Raw genomic sequence first — 15,026 nt, forward strand, 5'->3', positions numbered from 1 at the left:
TGTATCCAAATCTTCATCCTCGAGTTGCTCTCTTGCAATTTCGATTTCTTCTTCGTCCGACAACCTTTGTACAGGAAACAAATAGTTTATATTAGTCATGTATGAAATATTTTTTATTTATTTAAGTAATTAAGAGTTTCAAAAAAAAACTGCAGAAAACGAACTTACATGTGAAACAGTCGAAGGAAAAAACTAAAGTCGATGAGAAGCCAATTTGAGAGGAGAAGAAAGATGAAACTTCTGATAAAAATGATCTGGTTTTTTTCTTTTGACGTAATATAAAATTTTGAAATTATATTTTGTAATCAAAACAGAAAATAGAATATAATAAATCTATGTTGAATATTTGTTGGAGAAAATCTAGAGTAAAGATTTGAGGTAAACTCAAATAAGATAGAACTTGACCAGTTCAATAAAATCGATTTAATAATATAATGATAAAAATGAAATTAACATTAATGTATAGTATTAAAGTACCTTGACTACGGTATAAAAAAGCAGCTACGTTATCAAATAATCGACATTGAATTATGAAAGGTGTGAGTTATTTATAAATTACATGTGGCTCAAAGTTTGAAAGTCTATTGGATCTCTTCTTTTCTTAAGTCTTCGTACTATTTTAAACAATAATTATAACCAAAGTGGGAATCTTACTGTGAGCCACACATAAGATTAATGGAATCTCCATTTAACATTGGAACCTGTCTTTTCTTTTTTGTTATTTTTTCGTATGAGCATGTAAAGTTCTGGAAATCACCTTGATCCTCAGTTAAAGATTTACAGTGATCTATGATACCGATTCAAGCTCATTGAGAACAGATTTACCCAATAAATTTTTTTTAAACAACAAAATGTAGATTTCAAATGAAGCAAACAATTTTTAGGAAAAAAGGAAACAATACAAAAAAAAACATCAATACACGTTGCGTCTTATCCAACACATACGTTCTTCGATAGACATGCTGATGAACACTTCTTTCATCCCCGACTTAAGAATTTCATTCAATGTATCATAACGATCATTTTCCTCCAAATCAGAAATTTCTTTAATAGCTTCCCATAAATTGTTCTTTTTCTTCTCAGCTTCTCTGGAGTTGGCTTCTCTTTGTTGTCTTTCCTCTCGTTGTTGTATCAAGCTAACAACTTGATTGCTTACCTCAATCATTTCAGTGAACGTCTTTTCCATACGGATACTATCCATGCTTGGATTCGAATTGCCAGAGTCTTCACCATCTCCACTTTTAGCTCTTTTTTTAGGATTTTGTTTATCTCTCTGCCCCCCTTTGCTTTGTGGCATACTTGAATCTCTCGACCCTGATGCTTGAGATCCATCTAAATGTCCAAATAGACTTGAATATAACTCGCATGGTGCATTATCTTTAACTCCAAAAGTTTCCGCGTCAGTATCATCTCCTAAGCCAACAGCATTTTTTCCCGTCGCTAATCCAACATCAAATATTAGCTGTAAATCTTCATAGTCTTCAAATGTTTCATCACGCATGCTTTTTTGTCTTGGATGTGCCTATAAAGAAAAATATATAATATTACTAATTATTAAAATAAACTATTATAAAACTTTAAAAACTCAGTTACCTTTTCGTAATCATCCCACACATGGTTGGGAGCTGTAAACTTTTTAGTTACGGGATCCCACCCAAATCCAGAACTAAACCGAATCAGCTCTAGCATGCTATTATAGCGATTTTTCAAATTCTTCCATTTACTTTGATAGTTGTTATAAGTTTTCTCACACTGAAGTGCAGAATTCAAAGCAGGCAGAATCTTTTTCTCCACTGTCATCTTGCTTATACAACCACTTGTATCACGCCAACCTTGGTTGATACCCTCTGTGAGGAGTCTGATCAACATTTTTGTTTCTCGTGCATTCCACGTTTCATATGGTCCTTTTTTCTTTCCTTGTGGTTGCGGATCTCCCATTATGCTTCTAGTAAAATGACATCCCATTATACATCTAGTAAAATAACATTTATCAAATGTAAACATAAATTCTAAGAACCTATAAACTTTAATATCAAGTATCATTTAAGAATACGTCTAGATTATGTATGATAACTAATAATTTCAGAAAAATACAAAAGATGAACTTACACGTGAAACCCAATGAGGCTGAACAAGATAGCAGTGTAACCTACAAGACACACAGGAAAAATGTATCAAAGTGTGATAGAAAATTGCCATAGATTAATAACTATTAAAAAAAGATATACGAGAACAATTACTTAAGATTGCAGTAGCGCACCTATTTTTTTGATCTTCTTTTCTCTTACGGTGTTATATAAACTTCTAAAGAAGTTGTCTAATTTAATGGCACCAATTTCGTTAAGAGGATTTAGTTAGTGGAATGAGGTTGGCTAAGTTAGTGGCACCAAGTTCAACGAGTGGAATGAGGTTAGCTAATTTAGTGGCATCAAGATAATGAAGAAGGTTCAACAAGTGGAAGGATAGAGAACAACAAGATCGTTTGTAATCAAAACAGAGAATCTAAAAAAAAATGCATATATAATATAATATTTTTATCAAATACGGTGGTCAACTATTTGTTACAAAATTTAAGATTTTAATTAAGCTCAAGATAAGAATGTGGTGGCGATGCTTATCTGGAACATCGACGTACGCTTTCTATATTAAAGTTGATGCAGAGCTCCAATGATTAGTGATCTATATGTATTCTTAATCAATGATCTATACGTATTCTTAAATGATACGGTGGATGAACTGATGCAGAGCTCCAATGATCTCCCATACCGTCGATGAACTGAGGATGGCAAGTTCAACTGACGGTGATGACAATGACGACGATGACGACAGTGATGACGATGGTGATAACGACAGTGATGACGACGGTGATGATGGTGATAACGACGATGACGACGGTGATGACGACGACGATGACTGACCATGATGACGACGAAGACGAAGATGATGACGATGATGACAACAATGACGAAATGACCAGATTTTATCGATCGGGAGAGATACTTACGAGAAGTGTGAGAGATATGAAATACTTTCAAATTGTTAGGATTGTCTTTGTTCATGTTTTAGATGTAAAATACGTTAAAATCTAAAGTGAAACAAAATCCATTGGAAATAGAATAACAGTGATTTTACAAGTGACTTAAAATCATCCAACAAATGTTAAGTCCAATAACAGCAGATTTTAATGTACTTTTTCAAATACCTAATTGAATAACGCTGAATTCCAAAATACATCAAAATCTTTTAAAATCCATTATTCAATAACACCCCCTTAGAAAACTTTTGTGTCTTTTAAATGGTCTTCGGGTATTGACATTTAAATGGGCTAATTAATGGGTAGTCGGTTGTTTACGATATACGCAATTTATCTCCCTATTACACAAACTTAGCCGATAACTACGCTATTCAAACTCATCAATTAATTTAAAAGATATCAATCTCCTAGCATAATTAGGAAATCTTACTAAACTGCTTCTTTATACACGTACTAGATTTCCTAACTCGGAATATTTTAGAATCTCATCTTAACTACAAATACCAACAATATATACGAAATATTTTCCAATATATTTACTTACTCAATTTTGCAGAATATTCCCAAACTTAAACCAAGGAAATTATACCTACATTTGATACGTCAACCCCTCTTATAAATACGATGTTAGTTACCAAAAGTTCAATCATCATACCTTTAAAACTTTCTGCCTTCTATCTTCTATCAACCACTGCAATGGCTGCCGCCGTCCCTGCTACCACAGATTCACTGTCAATCAAACCATTCAAGACAACTAACTTTCAAAGAGATCCTTGTGTTTTTTACTTCGAATCCTAAAGAAAAATGTTTCCAAAGAAGAAAAAGGACAATCAACAATCGAAGAACAACTTCTATTTCAAGTAAGTTTAATGGTAACTTATGCATCACACTTCTTCACTTTTCTTAAAGGTCCATTTAGTGACGAAGTTCTGAAGACATATGATGGAGTTGTTTATCCGTCATACAAGGAAGCATGTTTCGCAAGAGGATTATTAGAAGAATGATTTTTTGCGTGTTTTACATTGCTTTATAAATTTCATGTTTGTTTTACTTTAAATACTTATTCGTATGTTTTTATTCCATTTTCAAGTTTAAAATGAAAAAGCAAAGAATAAGTTTTTCAGTTATTATGTTTGTATTATCAAACAACGAAAACAAGAATAAATATCTCCAAGTATGATTAAACTTGGAATAGTAGAATTACTTACCCTTTAACTGTATTTTTCTAAATCTCCTAATCTGAGATCAATAGCTTGGCAGCTACTAAACGACAGAGTACATGTTTTACTGTAGATTAACATGATGAGTATTTACACATTTACGTTCTACTATAGTAGCTTATATGAAATCAAAATTTACTAAGGCCCAATGTTGTAGAAAAAAAAATGTATTTGGAACTCACATATTTGAAAGCTTCAAAAACATGTACTCTGTCGTAATATACCGGTCTACATTAAAGTACATATCAATTGATACTCGGAAGCGATCTGGAAAACAAGTAAAGCTTTCAGTTTTGCCTTTTCTAACTTTTCCCAAACAAAAACAAACTATTGGGAGGACCGTACAATACATATAACAGTAGAGAAAGAGTTTAAACCTATACAAATTTAAGAATCTAAAATTAAAGCAATTCCGAATGATAGACAACATACCAACTCAATTGAATTGATTACTCATTTTATACTCTCAAAATCGAATCCGCCGATTCTTGGATTAATCTACCCAAACACAGACATCTTCAATTCGATTCAACAAAATAAATCTTCTCGCCTTTCCCGATTTTGTAACAAACCAGAAAACATTTTCTCGATTATAGATGTACTGAATTGAGATTAGAAGGTATTACTTAAGAATAAAAAACCTTTTTTACTAAAATATGGAATTCAGATCAAGCGAATGGAAGATGATTGTCAAAAGAATGGAAAGTTGGTTCACTCAGGAAGAAGAAAAGACAAAAATAAAACGAGATAGGCGTTAAATTATTTCCAACATGAAGGCCAACAAAGCCCAAATTGTCAATGTGGAGAAAAATTTTTAAAAGCCCAATAATCTATACATACACCATTAAACATATAACCCAACTATATTTACTTACAAGTTGTAATACATTTTAAATTATATATTTTAAAGTCATAAATTAAAAAACTTATATTAAAACTATGGTCAGCAAATTGTACATTGTCCATGTATATGATGTGTTGAAGAATAAATACATATTAGTATATTTTAACCGACTATCATATTTATCTGTCGACAGTATTATTCTTTTGTTCGTCTTTCAACAACCACATTTTAGATTAATTATTTTTTAGTTTAATTCAAATCCCGTGTCATTATATTTTTTTTTTTACTTTTTCATTCATTATTGTATATAAGCGGAATTCAATAATCATATATAAATAACTGATTTATTCCAAAAACCTCTTAACAGCGGTAAAAGGTAATTTGAAATAAAATTAATATAATCACGAGATAATACATTTTTAGATAAACTTCTTAACACCGGTAGAGAGTGTCTTGGAACAAAAATAGTATAAACACGAGATAATACACTGCCTTATAGATTGTCATTAGCTATAATAATTTGCGAATTTTCCTCCGCGCTGTAGCGCGGGTCCGATCCTAGTTAGTAAATAAATTTAGAGATAGTCTCATTTTGTGTTTCGACATTGGACTATGTTTTATATTTTTTAATTGATACTTTTGTTTGGAACTAACTCTGCAAGTATGCATAAACAAATAGAAAATAACGAGTATTTGCAAAAATACCATTTTTCAATATCTTTTTGCAAAAATAATTTTTTACTGTCTATTTTCAATAATATCATTTTCAATATATAAAATAACTAAATTCAAAAACCTAAAATCCAAATACTAAACCGTACCTCCTTGAAACTATATAAAACGTAAAATATAGAACCCAAACCTAAAAAAAAATATTCTAAAAATTAATTTAACAGATTGTAATTGTGTAAAATATGATAAAATAAAATAGCAAAAAAATATATTTTTAAAAAACGATATCTATAAAATGTAGTTTTAACAATCTCTCAAAACTAAATAACTAAATAATACTTTTTCTTATAAAAGATGAATTAAATTTATTGATGAACAAAGTAAAATTTTTATATTGGTTTTTAGAACAAATCAAAACTTGATCTGTTGACCCAAAAAAAAAGTTAGTTTTATTTATTTTGTAATGAAAACGATAAGTGGACTGAAAAAAAGTTTATGTTACTTTTACAGTTTTGAGTAAATTAAAAATTAAAAATAATTTTTGGTTTGGAAAATATAAATATTGTAAGGTATACAAACATATACACAAGTAACCAATTCAAAAAACAAAACAAAAATAAAATCTCCAAAATCATCATGACAATGACTCATTTGCCTCAAATTATTTGTTCTTTGATATAATATATATAAGCTACTTAAACCAATTGAGCTAAATATTTTAAAGAAAATAATATATCGTCAATAAAGAAATATTAAATTACATAAAATACTTTTTTGTTATGTATATTTAAATATAATATTATAACAAAGTTTTATATTACACGAAGTATCACTTATACATGGGATTTAAACCAAATGAACAGAATTAACAAAAACACTCTTGGCAGATCTTAGGCTTTGAATGGCACCTGATTGTGTATCAGTTTTTAGCTTTAGATTCTGTAAAATTCATTCTTTAAGTCATTCACGATTATGAAAAAATAGATTTCCTAAAATTTTGGAAAACCAGATTTTTGAACATTTTAGCAATTCCTTCATAAAATCTAAAAACCATATTTTGTGAGATTATTCAGCGTGAGTGTTTTTTTCTTCTCTTTTTCCTAATATATATTTATTCTAATTTACTTAAATTCCAAAACAAACTAATGCCTTGAATGGTGATGATGATAGTAATTTTGCAATAATGTGTTTCTTTATATGCAATAAACATATGTTTTTTCTGCATCATTGTATTTTTTTATCTTTTGATAAAACTTTATAATCATTATTTTACTATTTAAAATAATTATTATACATAAAAACAAAAAAATAATCAAATTACCATTCAAGATTTTGCAAAAACTAAAATAATCAAAAACCAAAATCCAAAAGCTAAAAACCAAAATCTAAAAACTAGTTAAAAACTAGCAGCAAAGCTCTACATTAGATTCCAGTAAAACATGTTTTGGTCGTAGTTGCGCAGTCGCTGCGATTCATTCAGCAAAGCTCCAATCACGAAAAAATAATTGAAAAGAAAAAATCAAGACGATAGATAGATAATTAAAAACTAAATAACTCAAAATCAATTTTTCAAACAGAAAAAACAATACAAATGTTTCCCTAGAAACCGTATTTCTTCTCCTGTACATTTGCACCTTTAATTTGGCAGAATTTTGCTAGAAGACTCCTAGCTAGATACCTCTTTCATGGTGGACTAGGATAGATAGTATTATGCTTGCTATCTCCAAATCAGCAACATCCCATTTTGTATAATAGTTTCTGATCAGTTTCACAGTAAAGACTAAAGAGAACACTATACCATATTTGGCGACGGTATAATCAGCAATTTTACAAAAAATCTTCATCATCGAAAAATTTATTCGGGAGAAACCAACACCAATCTTATTTGCATCATCATATAAATGACTCGCAGTAAATTGCTGTTATCATCATCATACGTGAAAACTGAAAAAGCTCTTTTGTTGTTATCAAATATATGATGGGCGAAACAAGAATCCAATGGTGGTTTTGACGGTAAGCTTAAGATGGGCAAAAGAGGAGGCTCACATGCACATCCTTCGGCTTTTGTTTTGTCTTATTCTAAAGAACGAATAGAGATTAGAGAGAGATGGGAAAGATGTTACTCCACCTTGGGAGCACACACTACCTACGAACTATTTCTTGATTTTTTTTTTTTTTTTGACTTGCTATTTCCTATAGTTAATGAAACTACATGGCTATATGCATTATATAGTATATAGTATATATAGGTCGTAAATTATGAGTGGGGGAGTATGTATATACTGTATATAATAATATAAAATACAGTTGCTTCACGTAATAGTAATACTAGTGTACCTCGAAGAGAGACCGAGATGAATAAAAAATAAGAGAATAAGCTACCTATACTAGTATTTAAAGGCTAATTTGCATGGACGACTGGCCCTCAAAAGTGCGAGCTCGCTCCAAACATCACCGCCAATTCATTTGCTTAACGTAAAGAGAAAACCTTCACAAATAATCTTGTTTTATATACTGTCAAATCAATTTGGTCACCTTGCTTGTAATTCTTACTACCAAGTGGATTCATGTTATAGACTGAAAGAAAAAGAAACTTATGGAGTTTTTAAATTATTATTTGTTAAAATAAAGTAATGAATTAGAAATAGTCTTATTAAACGTACGGTACTATTCAACAGTCATCAACTCAGAATTTTGAAATTCCTCCATGTAGCTAACTAGATTTATGCATAGCTAAAATTTAAATGAAAACAAAATAAAAGTAAATTAACCATATTACTCCACAGAAAGTTATTACGAAAATAAAATATCTCCGTACAGTACACAAGTCAAAGATTGCCCAAGGCTCTTAAGGCCCAAAAAAAGGGCCCAAATAAATTCTCCCGAGTAAATGAAAATATCAAAATATTTAAAACTATCTTCTTCCCCGAAAAGTTTTCGAAAAATCAATTCATCCCGCCGGGGGAAAAATATGACCGTCATCGCCGGTGAAGATCCGACTCAGAGCCCTCTCACCGACAACGATATCATCCGTTTAGCGCAGTACCACCATTGTCAAACCGGATACTCTCTCCCACCTTATCTCCTCTCTCCGTCTTCCCACGATTCGCTTCTCTCATACCTCAAATCTCGCTCTTCTTCACCATCGCCGTCGAAACCAGTTTCTGAGTATGTGATCTCTCTTCTATCTCTAATCTCTCTCTCCCCGACTACTCCGTCTCTCTCCTCTCTCCTCGCCTCTCTTCTCATCTCCTACACCCAAATCTTCAATTCCGGCAAAATCCCGAGCGATTCGGACTCACTCAAGACGATTCAGCTCTTCGGCACTCTCTTACGCTACTTGCACGTTAAGGAGGTGAAATCTGTAGTACATTCGATCTTATCAGGTGTGTCTAGAGTTACCACTGTGGATGAAGCCCAGCTGTTTGATTTAATGCCTGTGTGCTTTGATTTATTGCGGAATCCGAGAGAAGCTAAAGCTAGTGAAATCGATTTCGTTAATTCGGCGATTGATCGAGTTCTAAATTGTGAATGGAATAAAGGGTTGTTAACGAAAATGGTTTCTCTAGCAAAGGAGTTTTCATTTCTGGATAAAGGGAGAAAGAGTGAGTTGGTGGAGAAGGTGTTTGTTGGTATTAAGTGTATAGACTTGCAAGATCTGCCTTCACTTGTGTATCAACTGTTGGTTCTTGCTTCTAAAGGTTTTTGCAAGAGGGAAGTGATTGGAGGTGTTGTTGGTTTTTTTGGGTCTAAAGCTGAGACTAGAGTAGCTTCTGTTGTTAGACAGATCGAAGGAACTGTTCTTCTTCATGTGAATTTCGCAGTGAAGCAGGATCCTTCCTTGGGGCTAGAGGTTGTAGCGTTAGTCAAATCTGATCTTAGAGCTTTCAATCATTTTACAGTAGCGGTTCTGTTTTCTGTAGCTAGAGTCAGAAAATTTGGTGAGAGCTCCTTGGGGGGTCTGAGAACGGCTTTGCTTACTGCGTACAACGATTACAGACTCTCCAAGTAAGTAGTTCCAAACAGAATCATTGAGGATGTTTTATGGATACTTTCTCTTACATGTTGGAGTCTGTTGGGGTTACATTTTTTCCAATGTTTTTGTTAATCAAATGCAGAGATTGCAAGTGGCTACCTGATGAGCTTAAGGAAGAGAGTTTCCTGCATGCCAAATTGGTTGAAAAATCTTTGCTAAGAGCTGTATGTTCCCCTGCGTTTTTACTTTTGGGATTTGAGTTCCATGACATGTTACTTTAAGAAGATTAAAACATTTTCTTATATTTTATTAGGTTAGTGAGTGCAGATATGGGAGGGAGCATGTGGTTCCAAGTGTTATTCAGTTTGGTTTTATGTTGCTAGAATCTGTTGAAGAAGGTAGAACCAATGAGTTTGGTGATTCTAATGGTGTACTGGGTATTGAGAAGCTTAGCATTCAGATTCTGGGAGCCCTATTTGAAGCCCATGATATGACAAGAAACGAGGTTAATAACTATTTGATTACTGATGCCTTAATTTTAGTGATTTTTAGACAGACATTCCAGTTTTTCTTGCATTCGTAAAACTTAGTTGAGTGACACTCGTATTTTGCAGATAATTGAGCAGTGTAAGTTTCGCGTTCTTTCTTTGAAATGCGCAAAGAGCAAGCCAATAGTAAGGTCAGTAATGCTTAATGAATATTGTTGTCAGCCATTTTTTCATGTGCTAAGGAGGTTGACTTTGTAGGTTATTAGGGTATCTTGTCCAGAGATACTCACTTATCATGCTGGAATTTGTCCACCATCTCAAAGAGTTATTGGATTATTTCACTTTCATGGAGGGAAATATCAGCTGTTTTCTTGTTTCTGCTGTTATCCCGCTCATCAAATTCAGCCGTGATCTTCAGGTAAATTATATTTGTTGCGCACTCTCCTTTCTTTTTCTCTTCTGCACATCTGCTGCTGTTTGGATTGTTTCATCTTGTATTCATTTATTTGGATGCATTTTTCTTATATGGAATTGAGAAAATATTAAATCTAACTTGATGATGCAGGACTATACCATCTTGGTGATTCGCAAGGCTATGTTTAGGCGGGAAGACACAGTTCGTATTGCTGCAACCAAAGTAATAACTGATCTTATACTTGCAGAGAAACAAGCTAAGAGAGACAGCTCATTTACTTTCCAAGACTCAGCAAGCCAAGCCAGTTCAAGTCAGCAGACCGAGATAAGCTGTATTATGAGGGGAAACCTCTTTACTGAACTGAATGGGTTGCTTCAAAGATGTCTTTACCAGCAGGTGTCTTTTTCGTTCTTGATCATGGGAAGTTTCGAGTATGAAAAAATTCTTAGAGCTCTTTGGTTCCTACATGTAGGCAAAAGTGAAGGAAGTAGTTTACGATGGGCTTGTGAAGTTAGTCCTGATTGATCCATCAAGTGGCGGACATGTGTTGGACTTTCTTATGCCTCATTTTCTTCGTTTCTTCAGACAGGTAACTGTCAGCTTCATCTTCTCTCCATGCTGACTATGACTATTCAGTCTGGTTTAACAAAACAAGAAAAAAGTTGCTATATACTTAAAGCTTCTCTCTACCATTAAATATTTTTACAGAGGAGGAGCTGTTGTTTTTTCAACTTTTGTTGTTGATAGACACAACTTTATACATATTTTGACAACTTATGATTATGCTGGCAGGACACAGATTTTGAACTTGAAGTCACTTTATGCATTAAATTAGAAGGTGGCAAATTTATCATTGAAGAACCCTTGGATAGGCTTCTCTTTTGTGTATCTTGGATTTTACTCCTCCAGCCGCACAACAACTCTGATCGGCCTTCCGATGCCGCGTGGCCGTGCTTCGGATTCTCACTTTCACAAGATAATGAGGTATAGCTACTTGAACTTGTTTTGTATTACGTAATAGAGTGTAGTTGTCAATAATAATGTGTGGGTACATTCAAATTTCGTATGGCAGCAGCAGGTAAGAAGAAACATATCTCATGAAATGTACTCCAGTGCTTTGGTGAAGATCCGAAGCTTCTTACTAGGCAAGAAGTTAGGAGGTACGATAACGTAACAAATGATCGTTGTTTTAAAATTCATTGACTAGTTTTACATACCTGAACACGTTTGATCTGCTGTTACGTTTGTTTGCTTTCAAGTCTGATTCAAATAGGTTGTGTTAAGCTTAGTCTAGATAGTGAGTCTTGAAACCGAAAGGAGCATCTCAGTCTTAAAAAAAATCTACATATTTAAGCACGCTTCTGATCTTTACGCATTTTACAGATATTGTTGGGCAGTCTCAGGACACAGTTTCCGCATCTCTCGAAGAAGATAAAAGAAAATCCTATTGTTTGATTATATTGGGAATCATTCAAGTGCTGCTAAATTATATTATAGTGGATCTAGAGAAACAACCAGAAGGGAAAAAGGGTGCTATCAGAAAGGAGATTGTCGATTTGATTGATCTTTATGAATCAATCGAAAAGGACGTGGGAAAATCGAAGCATAGCAATGTTGGCAAGAGAGTACGATTTAGCGCCTGTATTGATAGTGATGTGGGAAATGCAAGTATCAACGAAGATCGAGAAAAAGTTCCATTTTTAGCTACTTCAAGTATCTACCAGCTATTTCTACTCAGTTTCAAACTCTACAGCAGCACATCCGTTGGTACTCTTTCAGGTTCGCAGGATCACAGCCAGTCATCAGCCAAGACAGATAAATCAATTTCTGGAGTTTTCTCTTTCACTGTGCATGTTTGTGTTGGACACATAAGATCATCTCTTTGCATGAAGGAGGAAAATCCACTTAAACCATTGGTCTATGGTGACATGAAAGTTCTGGGTCCTCCACTGCTACAAGTAGTTTACATGCTAATACAAGAGCCACCTCTAGCAACCGGACTGACAAAAAAGGAGAATAAAGGAAGGAAGGATGCTGAAGGAAGAAAACAGTGTCTACATCTGGCCTTACTTAGCTTGAAAGAGCTGATCAATGTATATTCAAGTGGATCTGGTTTGACTGGCTTGCTTGAAGATTTGCTGGCAGTCCCTGCATCTGAGGATGCTACTTTAATAGATTGCAGTGAAGCTTCCAAAATTGAAGATCCACTTGTAAAGAGCATCCAAATTTTCATGGATAAAATCATGAAGCCCATGATCACGGACCTTATCGCGCAAAATTCTAATGATTTAGAGGTAAATTCCTTTTAATCTCAAACTAAATTGTCTGCAGTTTCTCTTGAGCACATTCTTTAACGTATAGGAAGCTAATACTATAACATTCAATTGCACTGTTCAGATTCTTTGTGACATAATGTTGACGCTTGGGAAGACTCTGCCTGACAAATTCAAACAAAGGCATGGATCTTGGGCTCATCAGATCTTCAGAAGCTGTGAAACATCTAATACCACTGTGGCAAAGAGCATTTTGAAACTTGCCATCTCTTTTACTACATCCCCTGGTGATCTATGCATAGCTGTGGAAGTGGCAAAGGAGTTGCAAAATCTCATGGATGTAGACAAATCCGATACTTTAGAAGTGTCTGAATTATACAAGGTCATAAACCAGTCGACAAGTGCTACTGTAACTTCTTGCATATTGCAATCAATTGATTCAGCAATAGTTGACATGGATTGGGCCACAAAGAAGCTCAAGAACTTTTATGTGGTCTCTCAGAAGAACATCCATCTCAACCCGGATGATGCCGAGAGTACATTTGGGTTGGCTCTTGAGGAATCCCTTTACTCAATGGCTGAGTCAACAGTCAGAATGCTTTCTTCCTTTGTTTTGATGAGCCTCAAAGGTAAGTTTTTTCTCATTCTCACCAATCTACTCCTCGCTAACTTTAGATGAGCTTGTTTAACTCGTGCTTTCATGATCTACAGACTCGCAAGCAGCGCAATTTCTTCGACTAGCAGTTAGGTTTTACAAACAATTGGCACAAATTGTGAAGCTGAGGATCGCTCCCAAGGGTTGCAAGCAAATTCTTCCGAGCCTTAAATTTCAAAAACTCGTGGAACTAACTTGCAAGAGTCTCACAGTTCCTTTATATCCCTTTTTATCTGAAATGCAGAAGGTAAAAGTTGTGCCAAGCAGAGTCATTAGATTGATGTTTCTTCGTATCCAAAAGCGTAACGTGTAGCTTATTTTCCAAATGCAGGAACAACAGGAGAATGTAAATTCCAATGCCAAAGGCATAATCAATAAGATCAAACAGGAGAACAAATGCATTCCTGATTTGATATTCCAGATAGAAGATTGTGAAAGATACCTAATTCAGCTAAGCAAAGTTACTAAACTGAATTTGTTGAGGTATGCCAAGCGCAGCACTGCCAGAGATTTTAAAATAATTGAAGATGCAGAAACTCCTGCAAGAGGCGATGATGGAGGAAACCAGGAAGAAGAGAACAATGACATTGGTGTTAACGAGGATGATTTAAGACAAGAGTCAGAAGATGATATAGAGAAAACGTTGTCCCCCCGAAATGCTAGTTCCGTATCATCACCGAGCTTGGATTCTGATAAAGCAATAGCAACAGAAGAGGACGATGAAGAAGAACAAGAAGAACAAGAAGAAGAACAAGAAGAAGAACAAGAAGGAAGTAGTCGTCGTAAAAAGATGGCCAGGAAGAGTTGGGTTGTGGAAGATTCGGACGAAGATTCTCAAACGTTTTAGGTTTCATATTTTGTAAATAAAACTTGCAATCAGAAGGAACATAAAAAGCATTATACTAGTAGCTCTCTCACAGTCACAGGTTTCCTTAATCAGCAAGTCTTCATGGCAGGTCACCTCTACAAAGTTTTGTGTTAGAGTTACTGAGGCATCACGCCTATGGAACGTAACAAACATACCAAGATTCAAAAGCATCATTTGCTCTCTGTTTAACGTAGTCGATAAATTCTATGATTATTAGTATAGTCTAAAACCGGTTTGAGTATATATAATCTCACCAATCACCATACTTGGAGAGAACATCTCCTTTTCCCATCATTATCAATTTCCATCAAACCTATCAATTATTGGAGTAATTAATCAAATTCATTTTTGAAGATATATATGTAAATTTCAACAGGTAAGAACATATAAAAACTTTTAGCTCAACATAATCATATTTCAACGGGTAAGAATATTAAATATTACTTATTTAAGAATAGACCTGTACTATAATCTATTTACTTTGGGTTACTTTAGGTTAGTCCCTAACATACATTGTGAGTGTGTAATTTTTACGAATGCAATTTTTACAATTTTAAAAAAGTTATTTTTACGAATATATA

The 15,026-nt window shown here is 33.8% G+C and overlaps 2 protein-coding genes across 7 annotated transcripts; one reads left to right on the forward strand and one right to left on the reverse strand.

Annotated features, from left to right (window-relative positions):
• Positions 1-820: 820 nt before the first annotated feature.
• LOC104751536 (uncharacterized protein At2g29880-like) lies at positions 821-4,981 on the reverse strand. 5 transcript variants are annotated; one of them, XM_087484352.1, is made up of 6 exons: positions 4,687-4,981; positions 4,437-4,521; positions 3,690-3,746; positions 2,110-2,149; positions 1,594-1,945; positions 821-1,522 (listed from the first exon to the last, which is right to left on the reverse strand). In XM_087484352.1, exons 5-6 carry the CDS (start codon positions 1,936-1,938, stop codon positions 914-916), a joined length of 954 nt encoding a protein of 317 aa, XP_087340478.1. In that variant the 5' UTR covers positions 1,939-1,945; positions 2,110-2,149; positions 3,690-3,746; positions 4,437-4,521; positions 4,687-4,981; the 3' UTR covers positions 821-913. The 5 variants fall into 5 exon arrangements, with proteins under 5 accessions (XP_087340478.1, XP_087340475.1, XP_087340468.1 ...); XM_087484349.1 differs by having other exon boundaries at positions 1,594-1,972; XM_087484342.1 differs by having other exon boundaries at positions 2,261-3,746.
• Positions 4,982-8,692: 3,711 nt separating this feature from the next.
• On the forward strand, positions 8,693-14,547 carry LOC104723493 (uncharacterized). Of its 2 annotated transcripts, none has more exons than XM_087484301.1 (13): positions 8,693-9,778; positions 9,889-9,970; positions 10,060-10,251; positions 10,361-10,425; positions 10,493-10,652; positions 10,800-11,045; positions 11,122-11,238; positions 11,442-11,633; positions 11,722-11,809; positions 12,033-12,943; positions 13,047-13,551; positions 13,634-13,824; positions 13,909-14,547. In XM_087484301.1, the coding sequence occupies exons 1-13, from the start codon at positions 8,742-8,744 to the stop codon at positions 14,422-14,424; spliced, it is 4,302 nt and encodes a 1,433-aa protein (XP_087340427.1). In that variant the 5' UTR covers positions 8,693-8,741; the 3' UTR covers positions 14,425-14,547. The 2 variants fall into 2 exon arrangements, with proteins under 2 accessions (XP_087340427.1, XP_087340432.1); XM_087484306.1 differs by having other exon boundaries at positions 11,725-11,809.
• Positions 14,548-15,026: the final 479 nt, after the last annotated feature.

This window comes from Camelina sativa, chromosome 2, assembly GCF_030686135.1.
Source record: "Camelina sativa cultivar CO46 ecotype springtype chromosome 2, ASM3068613v1".
NCBI classification, from domain to species: Eukaryota; Viridiplantae; Streptophyta; class Magnoliopsida; order Brassicales; family Brassicaceae; genus Camelina; species Camelina sativa.

Excerpts from the sequence above, each read along its gene's own strand:
- LOC104751536 (XM_019230428.2), bottom strand. The coding sequence starts at position 2,043 with ATGATACTTGATATTAAAGTTTATAGGTTCTTAGAATTTATGTTTACA. Across the intron at positions 1,523-1,593 it reads TGTGGGATGATTACGAAAAG|GCACATCCAAGACAAAAAAG; the intron begins GTAACTGAGTTT and ends TTTTCTTTATAG.
- LOC104723493 (XM_087484301.1), top strand. The coding sequence starts at position 8,742 with ATGACCGTCATCGCCGGTGAAGATCCGACTCAGAGCCCTCTCACCGAC. Across the intron at positions 11,046-11,121 it reads AAAGATGTCTTTACCAGCAG|GCAAAAGTGAAGGAAGTAGT; the intron begins GTGTCTTTTTCG and ends TCCTACATGTAG. Across the intron at positions 11,239-11,441 it reads TTCTTCGTTTCTTCAGACAG|GACACAGATTTTGAACTTGA; the intron begins GTAACTGTCAGC and ends TTATGCTGGCAG.